Source organism: Bos grunniens, chromosome 5, assembly GCF_055505025.1.
Source record: "Bos grunniens cultivar Pamir isolate PY7600 chromosome 5, Bosgru_T2T1.0, whole genome shotgun sequence".
In the NCBI taxonomy this organism is placed as follows: Eukaryota; Metazoa; Chordata; class Mammalia; order Artiodactyla; family Bovidae; genus Bos; species Bos grunniens.
Genome location: NC_141169.1, coordinates 45714241 through 45733880, shown reverse-complemented (window position 1 = coordinate 45733880; position 19640 = coordinate 45714241). Strand labels below are relative to the sequence as shown.

General features: G+C 40.6%; 1 protein-coding gene across 2 annotated transcripts in view; it reads right to left on the bottom strand.

Moving 5' to 3' along the window:
• Window positions 1–15448: 15448 nt before the first annotated feature.
• The window catches only part of CPM (carboxypeptidase M), an 80174-nt gene continuing 75982 nt past the window's right edge, over window positions 15449–19640 (bottom strand). For both annotated transcript variants that reach the window (XM_086400070.1, XM_086400074.1), the window contains one exon: window positions 15449–17345. In XM_086400070.1, the coding sequence (XP_086256196.1) occupies window positions 17301–17345 (45 nt within the window). In that variant the 3' untranslated portion in view covers window positions 15449–17300. The remainder of the gene's footprint in view (window positions 17346–19640) is intronic.

The window sequence follows — 19640 nt, the reverse complement described above, 5'->3', positions numbered from 1 at the left end:
CTGAAAAATTAAAGCTGTCAAAAAAAAAAAAAAAGACTAGGAGGTACTTCCTTCTGGTCCTTTACTCTATAAATTATAAGGAAAAGGCCTGACCACTCCGTATGTCAACTTTTAAGGGTGATCAGTATCTGAGATACGATGTTAATATCTGAAGGGGAAGAAACCTTTTTAGCCGGCTATACAGTGCTTACAACATGTGTCTGGCCCACGTTAATTCAGAACATGGCAGTGGGTATAAAGAATTTGTAAGGCTCCAACAATCATCACGTTTTGTGGTGGTTTCACAGAGAATCCAGTGTGTGGTTTCACTGTCAATAAAATTGCCTCAAGTACTTAAAAAAAATAAAAAAATTAAAAAAAAAAAAAAAAGAAGGTAAAATATGTTAACAATTATCATAAAAAAAAAAAAACCTTCCAATCCTTCGTTTCTATAGTCTTTTGGAGATGCTTAAAATACAGTAAGCCGCCTAGCTGTGAAGAGTTGCAACCTTTAAGTTGTGAACTTTGAAAGAGTGAAACAAGGATTTCCATGCTCAGCCACTAAAGTTCTCGTGTCTTTTATACATTGTCACATGCATGCATCCTCTGCAGCCGGTGCTTTTGTATACTGTACACTACTGTGCAGAGTACAGTAGTACAGTATTTTTTATTTCAAGCTCAGGATGTCCAGAAGCAAGTGTAAAAGCAGGGGTCATACAGTTGTTGAAGGGAAAACCCCATGGACAGAAGAGCCTGGCAGGCTATAGTCTGTGGGGTCGCAAGAGTCAGACACGACTTAGCAACTAAAGCATCCACCACTACAAAGTGAATATATGCCTCAAGATAAGGTCTGAAAAGGGTATTTGCTACATATTACCTAATTTTTTGGTGGGAGGGTGGGAGTCAAGGAAGACTTGGGGTTATTTTTTCATCAGCTTCCATTTTATACTTATTTATAATGGTCATTATTTTTTACCAATACTGTAAAACTATGAAAATAAAATACTAAAAGTTTCATATAGCCAAGAAAAAAAAAAGCACCAAGTGGTAACAGTGGACACAAAAGTGAAAACAGTTGAGAGAGTGGACTGACGAGAGGAAAAAAGTAGCTGACGGACCAAAATGGTTCCCAACACAGGAAATGGCATGGAGCTTTTCTTTGAGGAGGTACCGTTCGTTTTTGAGACACAGGAGCTAAATGTAGAACAGTACACGAAACAAGGTCACAGCAGCCATTCAGAATGCAGTCCAGTGTTACCATGTTATTTTGTGATGAGAAAAAACAGCTACCACCCAGACATCCCTGGATCGTTTTTCCAAGAGGGTAGACAGAATTGAATCTAGTAAGGAACCAGAACCTGTGCCGTCAGCGTGAGGCATGAATGCAATCGCAGCTTGCTCTGTCTCCTGTAGCTGACCGTCCTTCAGCCCCAACGTCTCCCACCCCTTCTCCCTCCAGTCAGTAACTCTTCTTGCCTATTCACTTGGTGCCAATCCCTGTGTACCAGCTGAATTGTACCAGTATAGTGGATTGCTGTATTTTTTTAAGGTACTGCTGTGTAAGATAAAAAATATTTTATTTTTTTGTGTTTTTCATGTATTATTTGTGTGAAAAGTTATAAACCTATTAGAGTATAGCACTGTGTATCCAGTTGTGTTAGTTGGGTACCTAGGCTGACTCGGTTGAACTAAGGAACATATTGGACTTAACAAATGTGCTCTTAGAACTTGTGTGTATGTAGGAGGCAACAAATGTGCTCTTAGAACTTGTGTGTATGTAGGGGGCTTACGGTGCTCTTTCTAGATAAAAGAAATATTGGTGCTACATGAGTAGCACTTACACATTTCTCATTCTCCAGTCTCTTCGATATTGTCAGGGATAGACTAAACAGAAGACTTGTTTTTTTATACTAGCCAAAAATGTTATAACCTCTAAATATTCCAAAAATTATACATTATTTTAAGAATAACAGAATCAGAACATAAAATTCTAAAATAACTCTCAAACTGTGTAGATTAACATCTTGATTTATATTAAATCTTCAACAGAATAGTCAAAGTAACTTTGATTTACAAGGTCCCAGTGTTTTTCTCCTATATATGACAGTTGTACATACTCAAGTGAGGATAATAAAACCAACTGAACTGTGAATTTAGGATAGAACTGGGGTAATTTTGTACAGCAAGTTTGTGTGCCAGTTACAGAACATGGTATTAAACTTTAAAAATACCCCCCCCACACACCCAACACACACAGACAACTTACCCATGTATATAGATAGGTAGGTAATGGCTGAATGGATCAGTACTTTAGCCAAAGAGTGTTCCTCAAATAGAGTAAAGCTTAATTTGGGGTTTATAATTCTTAAGCTAGGACTATAGTCTTCTCCGTAGCTGTGAGTTCCACTTCCGTGTATTTTAACTTGGTTTGGAAATAGGAAAAAGATACCAGAAAGTTTCAAAAAGAAAACTTGAATTTGTTGTACACTCTCAACTCAAGCATTTGTGATATAGTTAGTGTTATAAGTAATCTAGAGATTTAAAAGTATATGGGAGAAGGAGAACCTTTGCATAGTTTATGTGCAAAACCATAGAATTTTATATAAGGGACTTGAGCATCTTCAGATTTTGGTATCCCAGGGATCACGGGGAATCTTAGAACCAATCCCTTATGGATACTGAAGGACAGCTGGACATTTAGAATGTAACTCAATAATTATGCTATTTACAAAACATTCAAACTGCTGCATGGTCATGTATGGATGTGAGAGTTGGACTGTGAAGAAGGCTGAACGCTGAAGAATTGATGCTTTTGAACTGTGGTGTTCTTGAGATTCCCTTGGACTGCAAGGACATCCAACCAGTCCTGGGTGTTCTTTGGAAGGACTGATGCTAAAGCTGAAACTCCAGTACTTTGGCCACCTCATGCGAAGAGTTGACTCATTGGAAAAGACTGATGCTGGGAGGGATTGGGGGCAGGAGGAGAAGGGGACGACACAGAATGAGATGGCTGGATGGCATCACTGACTCGATGGACGTGAGTCTGAGTGAACTCCGGGAGTTGGTGATGGACAGGGAGGCCTGGCATGCTGCGATTCATGGGGTCGCAAAGAGTCGGACACGACTGAGTGACTGATCTGATCTGATCAAACTGCTGCACATAATTTCATTCAGCGTATACATGCGTTACTAATGCAGTCTTGATTGTCTAAATATTTTGATGTAGCATATGTATTTATTTATTTACAAATAAAGGGTGTACTGAGTGCTTAAGAATTGTTTAAAAAGTGTGGCTATTGGATCTTATAAGCAGTTTTCCCAGAATGAGTTTTTATTCCAGTTTTATTGAGATATAATAGACATACAGTACTCTGCTGTAAGATGTTACAGCATGATTTGACTTATTAATAACATTAAATGATTATTACAGTAAGTTTAGTGAACAGCCATTATCTTAAATAGGTAAATTATAATGACAAAATTTTTATTGTGATGAGAAGGGTTTATTCTCAACTTTAATGTAGAACATACAGCAGTGCTAATTACATTTATCATGTTGTACATTATAACTTTAGTACTTTTAACCGGAAGTTTGTACCTTTTTACTGCCTTCATCCATTTCCCCTCCCCCAACTCCCCACCTGATAACCACAAATCTTTTTCTGTTTATTTGGGTTTTTTGGAAATACAAAGACCTACAATACTGTGTTAGTTCCTGTTATACAACAAAGTCATGTGGTATTCTATACATTTTCAAATGAATACAATGTCTCATTGTATGTTACTGTACAAAGATGTTACATAGTTATTGCCTGTTATTCATACCCTGTGCATTTCACACCTGAGTCATTTACTTTGCAACTAAATATTTGTACCTGTTAATCTTCACTTCTTTCTTTCCTCCTCTGATCTCTGTGGCAACCACCCCTTTCTGATTTGTTGTGTTCATTTTTTAGATTCCACACATAGTGAAAGCATGCAGTGTTTGTCTTCTCTGATTTATCTCACTTAGCACAATACCCTCTGGGTCCATCTATATTGTTGCAAATGGCAAGATTTTGTTCATTTTATGGCTAGTCTTGCCCAGTGTGTGTATGCTGCATCTCTACATCTTTACTCATTGTGCATTGATGGATACTTGGATTGCTTTCTTTGCTGTTGTAAATAGTGCTGCAGACATTGAAGTGCAGGTAAATTTTTGGATTAGTGCTTTTGGTTTTTCAAGGTATATACCTGGAGTGGAGTTGCTGGATGATATGGTAGCTCTATTTTTAGTTTTTGAGGAAGCTCCATACTGTTTTCTGTAGTGGCTGCACCAGTTAATGTGCCCACCAAGAGTACAAGGAAGGATTCCCTTTTTTCCACCTTATTTGCTGTCTTGATAATAGCCATTCTGGTAGGTGTGAGGTGAGATCTCATTGTGATTTTGATTTTCGTTTCCCTGATTAGTGATGTTGAGCATCTTTTCATGTGCCTGTTGGCCATCTGTATGTAGTCTTTGGAGAAATAGCTGTTCAGATCCTCTGCCCGTTTTTCAATAGGCTTGTTTTTATTGAACTCCCTAATCTATTTTGAATTTATTTTTGTGAATGGTGTGAGAGTAGGCCAGTTTCTTTTGCATGTAGTTGTCCAGATATCCTAACACCGCCTTTTCAGAATATTTTATTTTTGGCTCTGCTGGGTCTTGGTTGCTGCACATGGGCTTTTTCTAGTTGTGAGAGGAGACTGCTCTGTAGTTAACGGTGCAAGGGCTTCTCATTGCGGTGGCTTCTCTTGCTGCTGAGCACTGGCTCTAGGGCTCGAAGGCTCAGTAGTAGGTGGCGTATGAGCTTAGTTGCCTCGCAGCATGTGGGATCTTCCTGGACCAGGGACTGAACTGGTGTCCCTTGCGTTGCAAGGCAGATGCCTAAGCACTAGACCACCGAGGAATCCCCCAACACCCCTTACTGAAGTGGTTGTGTTTTTCTCATTGTATATCCTTGCCACTTTGTCATAGATTAATTGACCATAAGTGTGGGTTTATTTCTGCTCTCTATTCTGTTCCATTGACCTATGTGTCTGTTTTTGTGCCAGTACTACCCTGTTATGATGACTGTAGCATTATAGTATGGTTTGAACCAGGGAGTGGGAGGCCCCCAGCTTGCTTCTTTTTCCTCAAGACTTTTGGCTGTTCAGGGCATGTGTATTCTCAGTGAAAAATACCATTTTGGCTGTTCAGGGTGTCTGTGTGTGTGTGTGTGTGTTCTCAATGAAAAATACCATTTTGTGTGTGTGTGTTTTCTCATAGAAGTTTTATAATTAGTTGTAGTTCTGTGAAAAGTATCATTAATATTTTAGTAAGGATTGAATTGATCTGTAGATTTCCTTGAGTAGTATATAGTCTTTTTAACTAATCCTTCCAGTCCATGAACACCGTATATCTCCATTTATCTATATCATCTTCAGTTTCTTTTATTGATGTCCTGTGGTTTCTCAGTACAGGTCTTTAACCTCCTTAGTTACCTTAGTCTTAAATATTTTATTCCTTTTGATGCAGTTCTAAATGGGATTGTTTCTTAATTTCTCTTTCTGATGATTTGTTGTTAGTGCATAGAAATGCAACAGGTGTCTGTCAATTGATTTTTGTCTCTGGCAGCTTTACCAAATTCATTGAGCTATAGTAGTTTTTGTTGGCATCTTGAGAATTTTCTTTGGTGTGCTGTGCAACTTGCAGGATCTTTGTTCCCTGACCAGGAATCCAACCCAGGGGCACCAAATCCTCACCACTAGACCACTAGGGAATTCCCAGGATTTTCTATGTATAGGATGTTATCTGTAAGCAGTGACAATTTACTTTTTTGCAATTTCGATTCTATTTCTTTTTCCTACCTGATTGCCATGACTAGGACTTCGGATACTGTCTTGAATGAAAGTGGCAGGAGTGGGCATCACTGTCTTGTTCCTAGTGTTAGAGAAGATGCTTTCACCTCTTCACCATTGAGTATGATGTTAGCTGTGGGCTTGTCATTTATGGCCATTATTGTTTTGAGGTATGTTCCCTCTATACCACTTTGTTGACTTTCTATCATAAATGGATGTTGAATTTTGTCATATTTTTCTACATCTGTTGAGATGATCATATGATTTTTGTTCTTCAGTTTGTTAATGTGTATCCCCTTGATTAATTTGCAGATATTAGTCCATCCCTGGGATAAATGATGTTTGATCTTGGTGTATGATCCTTTTAATGATTTGTTGAATTCTGTTGCTAATGTATTGTCAAGAATTTTTGCATGTGTGTTCATCAGTGATATTGACCTGTAAATTTCTTTTTTAGTATTATCTTTGGTTTTGGTAGCAGGATGATACTGGTCTTGTAGAATGAGTTTGGAAATGTTACTTCCTCTACAGTTTTTTGAAATAGTTTGAGAAGGATACGTGTTAACTCCTGGATGAAAGAATTCACCTGTGAAGCAGTCTGGTCCTGAACTCTTGTTTTCTGAAAGTTGTTTTATTACTGATTCAGTGTTATTCCTGGTAATTGGTTTGTTCACATTTTTATTTGTTCTTAGTTCAGTCTGAGGATATTGTACATTTCTAGGAATTTATCGTTTCTTTGAGGTGGTCCGTTTATCAGTATATAATTATTTGTTGTAATCTCTTATGATCCTTTGTAATTCTGTGGTGTCAGTTGTAAGTTTCCCCTTTTCATTTCTGATTTTATTGATTTGGGCTCTTGTTGTTGAGTCTGGGTAATCAGTTTTATCTTTTCAGAGAACAAGCTCTTAGTTTCATTAGTCTCTATTGTTTTTTAAATCTCTCTTATTTCTGCTCTAATCTTTTAATTTCTTTCCTTCTGCTCACTTTGGGTTTTATTTGTTTTTCCTTTTCTAGTTCTTTTAGGTGTAAGAATAGGTGGTTTATTTGAGGTTTTTTTTCTTTGCTGAGATAGGCTTGTAGCACTATAAACTTTTCTCTTAGAACTGCTTTTGATGCATCACATAGATTTTGGATTGTTTTGTTTTTGTTTTCATTTCCAGGTATTTTTAAGCTCCTTTTTTGTTGGCATCTTCAGTGATCCATTGATAAGTAGCATGTTGTTTAGCATCACATTTACATTTAATGCAATTACTGATAGGTACTTATGGCCATTTTGTTAATTGTTTTGGAATGTTTGTGTGTGTGTGTGTGTGTGTTTGCAGTTTTTTCCCCTTGTATTTATTTTCTAGTCTCATAAGATTGTAGTCAGAAAAGATGATATGATTTCAGTTTTTAAGTTTATGGAAACTTGTTTTGTGGTGTAGTGAAAGTCCCTTAGTATTGTATTACTCTGTTTCTCCCTTTGGGTCTGTTAATAGTTGCTTTATGTGTTTAGGTGCCCCTGTGTTCGATGCATTTATTACTGTTAATGCCTTCTTAGGTTTATCCCTTTATCATTATGTATTGTCCTTAGTCTCGTGAGAGTCTTTATTTTCAAGCTTATTCTTTCTAAGTATTGCTACCTCATTTTACCCCCACCCCCATTTTCACGGAATGCTCATTTTCCCATCTACTTTCTGTTTCTTCAGATTTGAAACAAGTCTCAGGCAGCATATATATTGGTATTGTTTTTGTATCTGTTCAGCCATTCTGTGTCTTTTGATTGGAGCATTTAGTTCATTTACGTTTAATGTGATTTTTAATAGGTATGTACTTAATGCCATTTTGTTAATTGTTTGAGGGTTTTATAGTTTTTGGTCCTAATTCTCTTCCCTTGTGATTTGAAGACTCTTTAATGTTATGTTTTAATTCCTTTCTTTTTTCTGTGTATCCGTTACAGGTTTTTGGTTTTCTGATTACCATAAAGTTATCTACCTACCTACCTACCTATCTATGATTATTTTAAGTTGCCGATCTCTTCAGTTCAAATGCATTTTAACAATCCTGGCATTTTTACTGACCATTTCCCTTCATGTTTACTGTTTTTGATGTCGTATTATACATCTTTTTTCTGTATTCCCTGAGTACTTATTGTGGATATAGGCAGTTTTACTATGGATAATTTTGTCTTTTAATCTTCTTACTTGCTTTATAAATTTGCCTTTACCAGTGAGATTTTTTTTTTCCTTTTGTAATTTTCATTTTTCTAGTTGTACCCTGCCCCCTAGCCTGCCCCCTTAGGAAGTCTGTTTAACATTTCTTGTAAGCTGGTTTGGTGGTGCTGAACTCTTAGCTTTTGCTTGTCTGTAAAATGTTTGATGTCTCCATCAAATTTGAGTGAAAGCCTTGCCAGGTTTTTTGTGTGTATGTGTACGTGTGTGTTTTCCCCTTTCGTCACTTTAAGTATATTGTGCCATTCCCTTCTTGCCTGCAGAGTTTCTGCTGAAAACTCAGCTGATAGCCTTATGGGAGTTCCCTTGGACTTAACTAGTTGCTCTTGCTTTGCTGCTTTAATATTCTTTAATTTTTGCATTGGTGTAGTCCTCTTTGAGTGTGAAACTCTTGGCTTCCTGGACCTGGATGTCTGTTTCCTAGCTTAGGGAAGCTTTTAGCTATTATGTCTTCAGATGGATTCTCTGTCCCTTCCTCTCTTCTTCTGAGACTCCTGTAATGTGAGTGTTGCTCCACTAGATGCTCTCCCTCAGGTCTCTTAAACTCATTTTCTTTCTTTTTTTAAAATTGAAATATAGTTGATGCACAATGTAAGTTTCAGGGATAGAACAGTGATTCACAATTTTCAAAGCTTATGTTCCATTTATAGTTACAAAATATTGCATATATCCTTGTAACTTACTTTATACACCATGATTTGTACCTCTTAATCTTCTACCCCTATCTTGTCCCTCCCCTCTTCCTTTTCCCCTTGCCCCTCTGGTAAACACTAGCCTGTTTTCTATGTTTCTATTTGTTATATTCACAAGTTTTATTTTTTAAACTCCCCATATAAGTGATCAGTTCAGTCGCTCAGTCGTGTCCAACTCTTTGCGACCCCATGAATCGCAGCATGCCAGGCCTCCCTGTCCATCACCAACTCCAGGAGTTCACTCAGACTCACGTCCATCGAGTCAATGATGCCATCCAGCCATCTCATCCTCTGTCATCCCCTTCTCCTGCCCCCAACCCCTCCCAGCATCAGAGTCTTTTCCAATGAGTCAACTCTTTGCATGAGGTGGCCAAAGTACTGGAGTTTCAGCTTTATAATCATTCCTTCCAAAGAAATCCCAGGGCTGATCTCCTTCAGAATGGACTGGTTGGATGTCCTTGCAGTCCAAGGGACTCTCAAGAGTCTTCTCCAACACCACAGTTCAAAAGCATCAATTCTTCAGTGCTCAGCCTTCTTCACAGTCCAACTCACATCCATACATGACCACTGGAAAAACCATAGCCTTGACTAGACGGACCTTTGTTGGCAAAGTAATGTCTCTGCTTTTGAATATGCTATGTAGGTTGGTCATAACTTCTTCCAAGGAGTAAGCGATAGCATACATTATTTTGGCTTTTTCTGACTTATTTTACTAAACATAACATGGTTCATGTCCATTCATGTTGCAAACAGCAGAGTTTCATTCTCTTATGGCTAAGTAGTATTCCATTGTGTGTGTGTGTGTGTGTGTGTACACACCATATCTGTCCATCTGTTGATGGACACCTGGGTTGCTTCCATACCTTGGCTATTGTAATAATGCTGCTGTGAACACTGGTGTCCTCATTTCTTTTTGTTTGCTTCCTCTTTATGTTCAGCTCCAGTGATTCCCACTGCTGTCTTCTATCTAGCTTTGTGGATCCATTCCTCTGTATTGTCTAATCTACTATTGATTCCTTCTAGTGTATTTTTTATTTCAGTTATTATATTCTTCGTCTCTGGCTCTTCTTTATATTTTATAATTCTTTGTTAAAACTGTCTTACATTTTGCTCTGTTCACCCACAGCACTTTGTCTCAGGTATGGAACATCATTGTGATCATTACCTGGTGACTAGGGCTGTATGCTGTAGGGCCGCCCCCTATTTCTGCGTGAACTCTTCTTTTGTGGGCTGATCACTGTGGGCCGTCTGATGGATGTGGCTGGCCCAAGCCCGGTTGGTTTCCAGGCCTTGCCTTATGCAGAGGCTGCCATTTGCTGGTGGGCAGGGCTGGATTACAAGGCTGCTGGCTGTGGAGCTTTAGGGGATCCTGGGCTCCAGCTAGTCCACCAGTGGGGTGAGCAAAGTGGCGTGGGGGCTTGTGGGGAGTGAAGGGGGTGAGTGTGTCCCAGATCTAATGTTGGCTTGCTCATGGGTGGGGCCAGTTGCTAACACAGCTGGCTCCCAGGTCTGAGGTGTGGCGTTGCTCACTGGTGAATGAATGGGCCTGGATCCTGGGGCAGCTGGCTAAGGGTTACAAGGTGTCTTGGAGTTGGTGTCTGCCTGCTGGTGGGTGGGACTGGGGCTTCCTGGGGCTGGTGGTGTCTTGTAGGGAGACAGTGCTGGAGCTAATGCCAACTCACTGGTGGGCAGAACTGGGTTCCCAGGTCTCTGCCTGCAAGGCCCCGAAAGTCCTAGAGCTGGTAGTGTTCTATTGGTAGGGGGGGACGTATCCTGGACCAGCTGACTGAGGGGCCCAAGGGGTCCTGTGGCAGGTGCAAGCCTACTGGTAGGTGGCTGGGTTTTGATACGGTAGGGTGCAGGGTGGAAGTAGTCCTAGGTCTGGTGTCTGCTTGCTGGTGGGCAGGGCCAAGGCCCAGGGTGTCTTGGGGCTAATGCTTATTCACTGGGAGGTAGATCCAGGACCTGAGGTCTTTAGCCCAGGGTCCTGGGGGTTCAGAGTTGATGTTTTGTCCTGCTGGTGTGTGGTGCCCATAGGATCCTGTGTCTACCCACTGATGGGTGAGCTTGGTCCTGTGAGTAGTGCCCATTGGTGGACCCAACCAGGGTCTGAGCCAGGTTGACTATGGGCTCGAGATCATAAGGCAGCAGGCCTGTTGTTGGTGGGACTGTTTCTCCACCTGGTTAGTTGCTTCGCCTGGGCATCCCAATACTGATGCCAACAGGCTGGTGGGAGGGGCTGGGTCCTGAGGCTAATTAGCTAGAGAGAGGACTCCAAAATGGCACTCACCAGCACCAGTGTTCATGTGATAGAACAAGCTCCCAAAGATAGTTGTGCCAGTGTCTGTGTCTGCAGGACAAGCTGCAGTTGCCTCCTGCCTCACCAGGAGACTCCAAGATCAGATGGTGGCTCTGACTCAGGCTCCTTTCAAATTACTGCTTCTGGCCTGAGTCCTGGAGTATGTGAGAGTTTGTGTGCATCTTTGAGTGGGGTCTCTATTTCCCACAGTCCTCTAGCTCTTCCAGAAGTAAGCCCTGCTGGTCTTTAAAGCCAGATGTTCTAAGGGCCCATCCTGGTGCAGGATTCTCTGGGCTGGGGAGCCCACTGTGAGGCTTGGACCACTCACTCCGTGGGAGAACCTCTGCAACTTTAATTATCCTCCCATTTGTGGGTCATTCACCTGGGGGTATGCGTTTTAGCTACATCACATCACCTGCCCTCCTACATGTCTTGTTACAGTTCCTTCTATCTTTGGTTGAAGATACTTGCTGCTAGTTTTCCAGTTTTTCTCATTAGTCGTTTCCCTGTTGTAATTTTGGTGTGCCTGTGGGAGGAGGTGAGCTCAGGGTCTTCCTCCTCTGCTGTTTTGGCCACATCTCCGTTATAATGAGTTTTGTTAAAAATTATATTTGAATATCATCTATTTGGGTAATCAAAGGCACTAGTGTAAATATGCTGCTGCTTTTAGAATGGCCATGCCTGCGCACTGTGGAAGTACATATATATGGGCAGCGTGACCCAGTTGGGAGCTTGTAAGGCATGGAATAAGACCAACTTGAGAATAATGACACAATTTAGTAGGGCCACGAAATGCTGTTGTCTCCCTATCTTGCACTTTTGTTACCATACGGCAGGCTGGCTTAAGTAGTTTCTCAACAAGTGGTACTTCTGAACAGTCTGAAAGGGATGTAGCTAGGGCATGGATGGGACTAGGATTAGCTACCCTGTCACTTGTCAGCCTGAAAGGCACTGTTGTAATCGCGTGTGACTTCTCTGTGTTGTCTGTGAACCTAAATTCCATGAATGTCTTCTTGACTGTGATATACATATGGGTGCTTAATAAGAGTTGATATTGAATGAGTCTAAGCACTGGGACATGAGTCTTGAAGCTGGCTTGAAAGCAGGAGATTGTGGGTCCCAAAGGCAAACCAGGATTAGCTGTTGGCATAATTTAGGTTTTTAACTTTGTTGTTCAGTTGATGTCTGATTTTTTTATTTTTTGTTGTTCAGTCACTAAGGTGCTAATTCAGGGTTGATTTCCTTTAGGATTGACTGGTTTGATCTCCTTGCTGTCCATGGGACTCTCAAGAGTCTTCTCCAGCACCACAATTTGAAAGCATTAGTTCTTTGGTGCTCAGCCTTCTTTATGGTCCAACTCTTACATCCATACATGACTACTGGAAAAATCATGTTCTTCAGTCGCTAAGTTGTGTCCAACTCTTTGTGACCCCATGAAATGCAGCACTCCAGGCTTTTCTGGCCATCACTATCTCCTTGAGTTTCCTCAAACTCGTGTCCATTGAGTCAGTGATGCCATCTAACCATTTCATCCTCTGTCACTCCCTTCTCTTGCCCTCGATTTTTCCCAGGATCAGGGTCTTTTCAGTTAGTCAGCTCTATGCATCAGGTGGCCAAAGTATTGAAGCTTGAGTTCAGTTCAGTCACTCAGTCGTGTCTGACTCTTGTGAACCCATGGACTCCAGCACTCTAGGTCTCCCTGTCCATCATCAACTCCCGGAGTTTACCCAAACTCATGTCCATTGAGTCAGTGATGCCATCCAACCATCTCATCCTCTGTCATCCCCTTCTCCTCCTGCTTTCAATCTTTTCCAGCATCAGAGTCTTTTCCAATTAGTCAAGTCTTCACATCAGGTGGCCAGAGTATTGGGGTTTCAGCTTTAGCATCAGTCCTTCCAATGAACACTCAGGACTGATCTTTAGGATGGACTGGTTGGATCTCCTCGCAGTCCAAGGGACTCAAGAGTCTTCTCCAACACCACAATTCAAAAGCTTCAATTCTTCAGTGCTCAGCTTTCTTTATATAGTCCATAACTACTGGAAAAACCATAGCCTTGACTAGACGGACCTTTGTTGGCAAAGTATAATGTCTCTGCTTTTTAATATGCTGTCTAGGTTGGTCATAACTTTGCTTCCAAGGAGTAAGCATCTTTTAATTTCATGACTGCAGTCACCATCTGCAGTGATTTTGGAGCCCCCCAAAATAAAGTCAGCTGCTGTTTCCACTGTTTTCCCATCTATCTGCCATGAAGTGATGGGATCAGATGCCATGATCTTAGTTTTCTGAATGTTGAGTTTTAAGCCAACTTTTTCACTCTCCTCTCTCAAGTTCATCAAGAGGCTCTTTAGATCTTCACTTTCTGCCATAAGGGTGGTGTCATCTGCGTATCTGAGGTTATTGATATTTCTCCCAGCAGTCTTAATTCCAGCTTGTGCTTCTTCCAGCCCAGTGTTTCTCATGATGTACTCTGCAGATAAGTTAAATAAGCAGGGTGACAATATACAACCTTGACGTACTCTTTTTCCTATATGGAACCAGTCTGTTCCATGTCCAGTTCTAACGTTGCTTCCTGATCTGCATACAGATTCTTAAGAGGCAGGTCAGCATCAGTCCTTCCAATGAATATTCAGGGTTGATTTCCTTTAGGATTGACTGGTTTGATCTCTGTGCTGTCCAAAGGACTAAGAGTCTTGTCAGCACCACAGTTCGAGGGTGTCAGTTGTTCAGTGCTCAGCCTTCTTTATGGTCCAACTCTCACATCCATAGGAAAAACCCTAACTTTGACTATGTGGACTTTTGTAAAAGGCTTTGGCATAGTCAGTGAATCAGAAGTAGGTGGATTTGGGGATTTCCTTGCTTTTTCTATGATCCAGCTTATGTTGGCAATCTGAAGGGCATGTCCCTGCTAGTTAGGGCCTGACAAAATCTGGTCCACTGGAGAAGGGAATGGCAAACCACTTCAGTATTCTTGATTTGAGAACCCCACAAACAGTATGAAAAGGTAAAACCATGGCTTTGGTTTACATATAGACCTTTGTTGGGAAATTGATGTCTCTGCTTTTTAATAAGCTATCTAGGTTTGTCATAGCTTTTCTTCCAAGGAGTAAATGTCTTTTAATCTCATGGCTGCAGTCACCATCCACAGTGATTTTAGAACCCAAGAAAATAAACTCTGTCACTGTTTCCACTTTTTCAACCCTTCTGTTTGCCATGAAGTGATGGGACCGAATGCCATGATCGTTTTTTGACTTGTTTGAAGCCAGCTTTTCCACTCTCCTCTTTCACCATCAAGAGGCTCTTTAATTTTTCTTTGGTTTCTGCCATTAAGGTGGTGTCATCTGCATATCTGAGGTTATCGATAGTTCTCCTGGAAATCTTGATTCCAGCTTGTGCTTCATCCAGCCCAGTGTTTCTCATGATGTACTCTGCATATAAGTTAAATAAGCACGTGACAATATACAGCTTTGTATTCCTTTCCCAATTCTGAACCAGTCCATTCCATGTCCAGTTCTAACTGTTGCTTCTTGACCTGTATACAGATTTCTCAGGAGACAGGAAGGTGGTCTGGTATTCCCATCTCTAAGAATTTTCCAGTTTGTTGTGATCCACACAGTTAAAGGCTTTCACATAGTCAATGAAGCAGAAGTAGATTTTTTGGGAAATTCCCTTGCTTTTTCTGTGATCCAGCAGATGTTGGCAATTTGATCTCTGGTTTCCCTACCTTTTCTAAATCCAACTTGTATATCTGGAAGTTCTTGGTTCATGTGGTGTAGAAACCTAGGTTCAAGGATTTTGAGCATTACTTTGCTAGCATGTGAAATGAATTAATTGTGTGGTAGTTTGAACATTCTTTGGCATTGCCTTTCTGTGGGATTGGAATGAACACTTACCTGTCCTGTGGCCACTGCTGTATTTTCCAAATTTGCTGACATATTGAGTACATCTCTTTAACAGCATCATCTTTTAGGCTTTTAAGTAGCTCAGCTGTCACCTCACTAGCTTTGTTCATAGTAATGCTTCTTAAGACCCATCTGACTTCACACTCCAGGATGTCTGGCTCTAGGTGAGTACTTTAAATGTTTTAAAGCTACTGATTAGATCTGTGGGTTCATGACAGTAACTGCAAATATTCATTGTATTGTGAAAAGGTGATGGTTGCATTTTCTGGTTATTTGGATTCTGAATTGTGTTTTTTGGTTTAGTTTACTAAATTTTTTGATTTGATTTACTAAATTATTTTTTAGTAATACTTATTTACAAAAATTATATTTTAGTAATTTGTTTAAAAACTGGTTTAAAAGTTTGTGGACATATTGTCTATCACACAGCCAGTTTTTAATAATACAGGGAATTTTTGACATTTACAAATACTGCTTTAAAAAGATAAATATCTGAAAGCACCAGCACATTTAGAAGTTGCTCAGAAGTGTTTAATATAATGGCAAATTGTATAATGAACTATTAACAGGAACTAGCAAAGAGAAACAGAAAATAGACCAAGGGCAGTGTGAAGTGACAAGCAATTGTGAGAGTCCCCATGGGGTTAGTAGTTTACTAGTATGAAATGCACGTGAAATTATATATTAAAATATTGTTACAATATTATTATTTTGGATAAGAGCACCATCATTGATTGTTTTTAGGAGCGTGGTGATCCTAAAACATCCTTGAATTCTTACCATTCTCTTCTAAAACTCTCCTTTAAAAATTCCTGTTTTAAAAAATTGATAGAGATTACCTTCTCTCTCTCTCTCAGCATGGCTTACAAGGTCTTAGTTCCTCCACGGGGGATGGAACCTGGGTCCATGGCAGTGAAAGCAGGGAGCCTTAACTACTGGACCACCGGGAATTCCCAGTGTTGCCCTCTTATCCTTGTTTCAGTCCTACAGATCTGCCTTTAGAATACAACTATTTAGATGTTCACCCAACTACTGGGCAGCTTATCAAAATATCTTTCATATTCAAAATTTCAACCTTTTCAGAAGATATTTTTACTATCATGTTAGGTGGATTTCATTTATTTCTCAGTTAAGTTTCATATGCTTATTTTTGGTTCACACCTTCCCAGGACACATCCTGTACTAGGCTTTCCTCTGAGATCACAGTAACATCTGCCTAGATTGACCTCACCACATTTTTTAAAAAATCCATTTATAGATAATTTACAGATATCTTCATGTCGCTTCCCTGATTTAAATATTGAAAAAAAAACCTTCAATAATTTTACTGCTTGTTGGACATTATCTCAGATGTTTGCCCAATCATGTTAGACTTGTAGAGCTCTCTATGAAAGCTTTCTTTTCACCACTCTATTCTCTCAGGTTTCTTGCTGCAACAAAGGTCATTTGCCTCCTGAGTTTCTCATGACTTCATTTTCATCCTACTGGGGCAGGACAGGCTAAATTCAGATAGCAGATCTGGTACTTACTTGCTTAGTGACCTTAGATTTCAGTTCAGTTCAGTCACTGAGTCGTGTCCGACTCTGTGACCCCATGAATCGCAGCGCGCCAGGCCTCCCTGTCCGTCACCAACTCCCGGAGTTCACCCAAACTCATGTCCATCAAGTCAGTGATGCCATCCAGCCATCTCATCCTCTGTCGTCCCCTTCTCCTCCCAGCATCAGAGTCTTTTCCAATGAGTCAAGTCTTCGCATGAGGTGGCCAAAGTATTGGAGTTTCAGCTTTAGCATCAGTCCTTCCAAAGAACACCCAGGACCGATCTCCTTTAGAATGGACTGGTTGGATCTCCTTGCAGTCCAAGGGACTCTGGAGAGTCTTCTCCAACACCACAGTTCAAAAGCATCAATTCTTTGACGCTCAGCTTTCTTCACAGTCCAGCTCTCACATCCATACATGACCACAGGAAAAACCATAGCCTTGACTAGATGGACCTTTGTTGGCAAAGTAATATCTCTGCTTTTGAATATGCTATCTAGGTTGGTCATAACTTTCCTCCCAAGGAGTAAGCGTCTTTTAATTAGAATTAGAGACAATAATACACAAATCCTGGAATGGAGTCTGGCCAGTGGGAAGGACTTTTAATCATATCCTCCTTGCATCCATTATGACCACAAGTCCACTGAGCTAGATTTGAATTCAACTCGCCCCAATTTTTCACCTGTGTTGCCTGAGTACTCTACTCACATTTACATTCACTGCCTTGCTGCTTTGTGTCTTCTCTCCTCAGCAGATTATAACATCATTTTGAGTTGTCTTCTAACCCCAGGGACCTCATGTACTGCATCCTGTGCACAGTAGCATTCAGTAAAAGATATTGCTTGGCAGGGAAATCAGCTGTGCAGTTTTCTCAAATTTACAAGAGGAAAAGACAGTTGTTATTGTCCATGCAATAAATTATTACTTAAATGACAAGAGAAACATTCTAGTGAAACAGTAATCTTAAAAAGTTGATGGAGTGTCAGATGTGTAATAGAATAACTTTCCCAGTTAAAAACAGAGCATCCCTCTGTATTAATACTTTTTTCATCTTTTCTCATAATCATTTATTTTTCTTTTCTAAGAGACATGTGAGAAGACCAAATCTCTGTAGTTAATTCCTTTAACCACCAGATGCAAGCACCGCATTGGGCATTCTCAGAAGGCATCACTAATGGTAGGTAGACTCCTAACAGTTTGTACAGAATACTCCCACAAGACAGATTGCCAGACTAGAAAGCAAAGAAATAGTACAAATTCTATTACACATAAATCCTTCACTAGTCACCCTTAAGGGTTTCATGAGATAAACACTGTGCATAATAATACCGTGCTTTATGTTGAAGAACATGTCCTTGCCTTGATCAATTAGGAAAAGATTTAACCTACGTTAAATTAACTTATTTTCATATAAGCTCTGGAAATCTCCATGAATATGTAAGAACGTGTAGCAGTTGTATAAGCTGGTGTTCTGAAATTTGAGATTTCATTCTTTAAATCAGTTGTATTTCTTCCCCTGGTGGCTCAGACAGTAAAGAATCTGCCTACAATGTGAGAGACCTGGTTTTGATCCCTGGATGGGGAAGATCCCCTGGAGAAGGGAATGGCTATCCACTCCAGTATTCTTGCCTGGAGAATTCCATGGACAGAGGAGCCTGGTGGGCAACAGTCCATGGGATTGCAGAGTCGAACATGACTGAGTGACTTTCATTACAAAAGTGGCAAGTGGAAAGTTTCAAAAATGAAGTAGGAAAAACAAAAACATACTACCATGCCCAAATATGGACTACTACATTTAATTTACTTTTGGCTGTGCTGGATCTTCATTGCTTGCTCAGACTTTCTGTGGTTGCAGTGACTGGGTGCCGCTCTCTAGTTGCAGCGCTCAGGCTTCTCACTGCAGTGGCTTCTCTGGTTGTGGAGCACAGGCTCTAGGGCGTGCAGGCTTCAGCAGTTTCAGCTCCTGGGCTCTAGAGCCCAGGCTCAATAGTTGTGGCACACAGCCTTGGTTGCTCCACAGCATGTGGGATCTTCCCGAATCGGGGATGGAGCCCTGCATTGGCAGGCAGACTCCACCACTGAGCCTCCAGAGAAGCCCCCTGGACTAATCCTTTTTAGAATTTACCTTTTACTTTTTTCCTCTGTGTCTATTATTTTAAAATTTAGTTTATTTAAAAATTGTATTTTTCTTTGGAAGGTGTAATGGGAGTAATGAATGCTATAAGGAGTTGCAAATTTAAGTATCAAAATCTAGGGACTTCTGGGGGTCCAGTGTTTAACACTCTACACTTTCACTGCAGGGAGTGTGGGTTCAATCCCTGGTTGGGTAAACTATGATCTCACCCTGGTTGTGATGCAGCCAGAATTTTTTTTTTTAAAGTATCAAAGTCTAGGTAAGATATACCAGGAAACTCCTGCTAAAGGCATTTCTATATAATGAAGTCACTCAGTCGTGTCTGAAAAGTCACTCAGTCATGTCTGACTCTTTGCAACCCCATGGACTGTAGCCTACCAGGCTCCTCCATCCATGGAATTTTCCAGGCAAGAGTACTGGAGTGGGTTGCCATTTCCTTCTCCAGAGGATCTTCCTGACCCAGGGATCGAACCCAGGTCTCTCATGTTGCAGGCAGCTGCTTTACCAGCTGAGCCACCAGGGAAGCTCTTTCTTTTCCTTTTGAAAATAGAAAAACTATTATTTTTAAATTGAGACACTTGTCACTTTTAAAAAATTGGTACCTATAAATTAGTTCCTCCTCAGTCTTGTCTCATTTAAACTATTATTTGTTTAGCATGTTTCAGGGGGCATATAGACACTTACGTCCAACTTCTCTGCCCTATGACTAGAAATTCAATGTTAAGAGGTTGCATCAATCAAGGAACGAGGGTTAGGGCTATTAGTTTTCCAATTCCTGGAAGAGGCAAATTCTTCTTTTGTGTTTCAAAAGCACTTTGAAATCAATAAGACATTATTTAGGACAAAAGGCCCTTCACTATATCAGCATTTCCCAAAATGTGTTTAGAAATCTAGATAAGTCAGTTCTAAGAGATGCTGCTGCTGCTGCTGCTGCTGCTAAGTCGCTTCAGTCGTGTCCGACACCGTGCGACCCCATAGACAGCAGCCCACCAGGCTTCCCCGTCCCTGGGATTCTCCAGGCAAGAACACTG